Source organism: Austrofundulus limnaeus, unplaced genomic scaffold, assembly GCF_001266775.1.
Source record: "Austrofundulus limnaeus strain Quisiro unplaced genomic scaffold, Austrofundulus_limnaeus-1.0 Scaffold2, whole genome shotgun sequence".
NCBI lineage: Eukaryota > Metazoa > Chordata > Actinopteri > Cyprinodontiformes > Rivulidae > Austrofundulus > Austrofundulus limnaeus.
The window spans coordinates 6,914,571-6,917,670 of record NW_013952404.1 but is presented as its reverse complement, the minus strand read 5'-3'; the positions used below and the strand labels follow the sequence as shown (position 1 = coordinate 6,917,670).

The 3,100-nt window shown below is 42.4% G+C and overlaps 1 protein-coding gene across 1 annotated transcript in view; it reads left to right on the top strand.

Annotated features, from left to right (window-relative positions):
- unc79 (unc-79 homolog, NALCN channel complex subunit) overlaps positions 1-3,100 on the top strand; it is a 51,463-nt gene that overhangs the window by 25,670 nt on the left and 22,693 nt on the right. Inside the window, exons 18-23 of the mRNA XM_014013582.1 lie at positions 276-491; positions 720-947; positions 1,156-1,297; positions 2,464-2,543; positions 2,648-2,796; positions 2,898-3,055. Of these exons, the coding sequence (XP_013869036.1) occupies positions 276-491; positions 720-947; positions 1,156-1,297; positions 2,464-2,543; positions 2,648-2,796; positions 2,898-3,055 (973 nt within the window). The remainder of the gene's footprint in view (positions 1-275; positions 492-719; positions 948-1,155; positions 1,298-2,463; positions 2,544-2,647; positions 2,797-2,897; positions 3,056-3,100) is intronic.

Here is a 3,100-nt window from a genome sequence, read left to right as displayed (position 1 = left end):
GCTAGCAGCCTCGCACCGAGGACCTATCCACGTCATCATTTACCCAGAATGCTTTGTGTGTAAATAAAATGGGTCCATCCGTGTTAAAATATATTTTTAAAAATTATAAAAACTAAACATCCTACAGTATTTTTACAGTCTTTATTTTACAATTAAAATAAATGTTTATTAAGTAAAGTCTAATGTTACAACTAATCAGGGATCCCTTTAAAGGCTTCGCAGGGGTCACGAACGAGGACGATTCTTACGGAGGGATACATATTCTTCTGTTGTAGGTGAGTGTTGTGTCTGATCCGGGCCGCCGCGGGCAGCACAACACCTTCAGCCCGTTCCCGAGCCCGTTCAGGAGCCCCTTCCGCAGCCCCCTGCGCTGCAGCCCTTTTAAGAACCTGGGTCACGCCGCCGGGAACTGCGCCCTGGACCTGGACTGTGACGATGACGACATGAACCTGGGCTGCTTTATTCTCATGTTTGACCTCATATTAAAGCAGGTGATTGCCATTCTTTTCAAAAGCTTTAAAATAAGTCTCCTTTTAGTGTTTATGTAAAACACAAACCTGTATTCTTGTCTTGGTTTATTTAGGACTAACAAAGCCACAGACACACACTTACAGCAATACCCACAGGTGGGATCTTGTTCATTGTGTGTCATGCTCTACTTTCCTGTTTTGTTTTTTTCTTTCTCTCTCCTCACCCCGCCAACCCTCCCGCGGCTGCAGATGGAGCTCCAGGATGACGGTGTGATGCTGGGTCTAGACAGCAGCCTGGGGAAGGATATCGTGGGCATCATCAACAACGTCTTTCAGGCCCCCTGGGGTGGCTCGCACACCTGCCAGAAGGATGAGAAGGCCCTTGAGTGCAGCCTGTGCCAATCCAGCATCCTGTGCTACCAGCTGGGCTGTGAGCTACTGGAGAGGCTGACCCCCCGGGAGGAGATACGCCTGGTGGTGAGACACACAGCATGCATAAATTAACCTTGTGCGTGAAGCAAGTACGGCTTTGTGATAAATGCCCTGTAGGCTCTGCATCCCAGAAGTCCGTGCCAAACATTTTATTATCAGACAGGTAGCTTCTTTATATATAAACACTTTGTACCAAGACATCTTGTTTGTTTGAAGTAATTTATCACACTGAGATGTCGTTTTGTCTCTGAAGGAGCCCACGGATTGTTTGGAGGAAACTTTGCTCACGCCTCAAACTGATTTCTCCCTCGGCACGGAGATCGAAAGTGAAGAAGGAGACAACCCGAATGAAGCAAACACCGAAAACCCCAACAACACGTCTCCTGACATTACATGTGTGCATCACTTTATAGTTTAAACGTACATTTGTAATAATTCTTTATTGGGGGTGGGTGGGGGGTGGGGTGTATTATGCATTTTCCAGGCACATAGTTCAATTCTATACCACTAAAAAAATGGGGGAAAAATACATTTTTAGGAGTATTTCTACTACGTTGTACTTTAATTTTACTTGAGTCATTTTATTACGAAGTATCGAAACTCACGTGACTAAAACTGCTGGATATTCTACCCACTGTGAGTAACTTCACTTAATGAAGAACAAGCTTGTTTTCAGCAACAAAAAAAGAAAAATCACCAGACACAGACGCACCCCTGCAGTAGTTTCATAAATGTTCTTTTGAAAGAATCTGATTTGGAAAAAATTCTATTTTGCCTGAATTTGTTATTTTGTAATTATGTTATTTATATGAATTATTTTCATTTTAATCTTCAAAAGACCCAAATTTCCACATAGCTTTATATTTTGGTCTGCCTGATGATGCAGTTTTTAAATATTAAATGACTGATGTCTTGATCAGTTACTCAGTACTTGAGTAAGCCTTTTTACCAAATACTTTTTTTACTCTTGAGTCATTTTTTGGATGGCTACGTTTTACCTTCAATTGAGGAAAAATTTGTTGAAATAGTGCTAATCTTACTTGAGTACAGTTTTTGGTTAATCTATCAAGCAACTCTGTTACCATCAGTTGTTATGAAAATACTGTATGTATCAGAAATAAATTTAACTTTCCATCATAGTCTATCTAAACGCCTTGAAATTAGGCTTTGTCTGTTTAAGAACCTCCTACTGTTTCAGCCACTCCCACTTCAGGCACGTCTTCACAACAATACTTTGAGGGTGTGGTGCTCTATGGGGGTGGGAGTTCAGCTGCTGACTGAGCTCCAGGGAGGAGTTATGTGTAAATAGGCGGTGCTTTGTACCAGGAAGTGTTTAGGCAGCTCCACATGGCTACCAGAGGAGATTCAAGGATTTCTCAAACATGCATGAAYGAGTCAAAGCAACACTCGTTTTGACATTATAACATGATATAAAGCTCAAAATGTTGATTTTGCATAATACCTCCCCTTTAAAGTTGTGGTTTTTGGAGTATTTTGTACACTTGTACAAGCTGGTTTTGCTTTTGTAATTTCAACAAATATTTCCTTTTCTTTCTTGTAGCCATGAAAAATAATACTGACAAGAAGTTCTCCTATCAGCAGCTCCCCGTGTCTTTGAAGCTTATATACACCATTCTGCAGGTAGTTGCTGTATTCTGAACGTCTGAATGACAAAGCTGAGGAACAAAAGGACAAGAAACACACAGATATGCTTTGCCAGTCATGCAACTCTCTGCTGTCATCAGGAAATGTCCAAGTTTGAGGAGCCTGACATTCTGTTCAACATGATGAACTGTCTGAAGATCCTGTGTCTCCATGGAGAGTGTCTGTACCTCGCTCGTAAAGATCACCCCCAGTTCTTAGCCTACATCCAGGAGAAGATGCTGATCCCTTGGTGTGTGTAGTAAACAAAAGAAAAGAGGGGGGTGTTCTTGGAACTCTTTTTGAGCCTGTCCAYGGAGCTCATTTTTGCCTCTGGTGTTTTTTGTCTTTCAGCCTGTGGTCGATGCTAAAGTCGGAGTTCTGCCAGCTGGCCTCTCTGGCTGTGCCGCAGCTCCTCCATGCCCTCTCTCTGTCCCACGGGGCCGACATCTTCTGGAGCCTCATCAACACCAACTTCAACAGCAAAGACTGGAAGACACGATTCGAAGCTGGTGAGACATTCAGTTGAACTTGCAGCTTGTTTTTTTTTTTTTTTT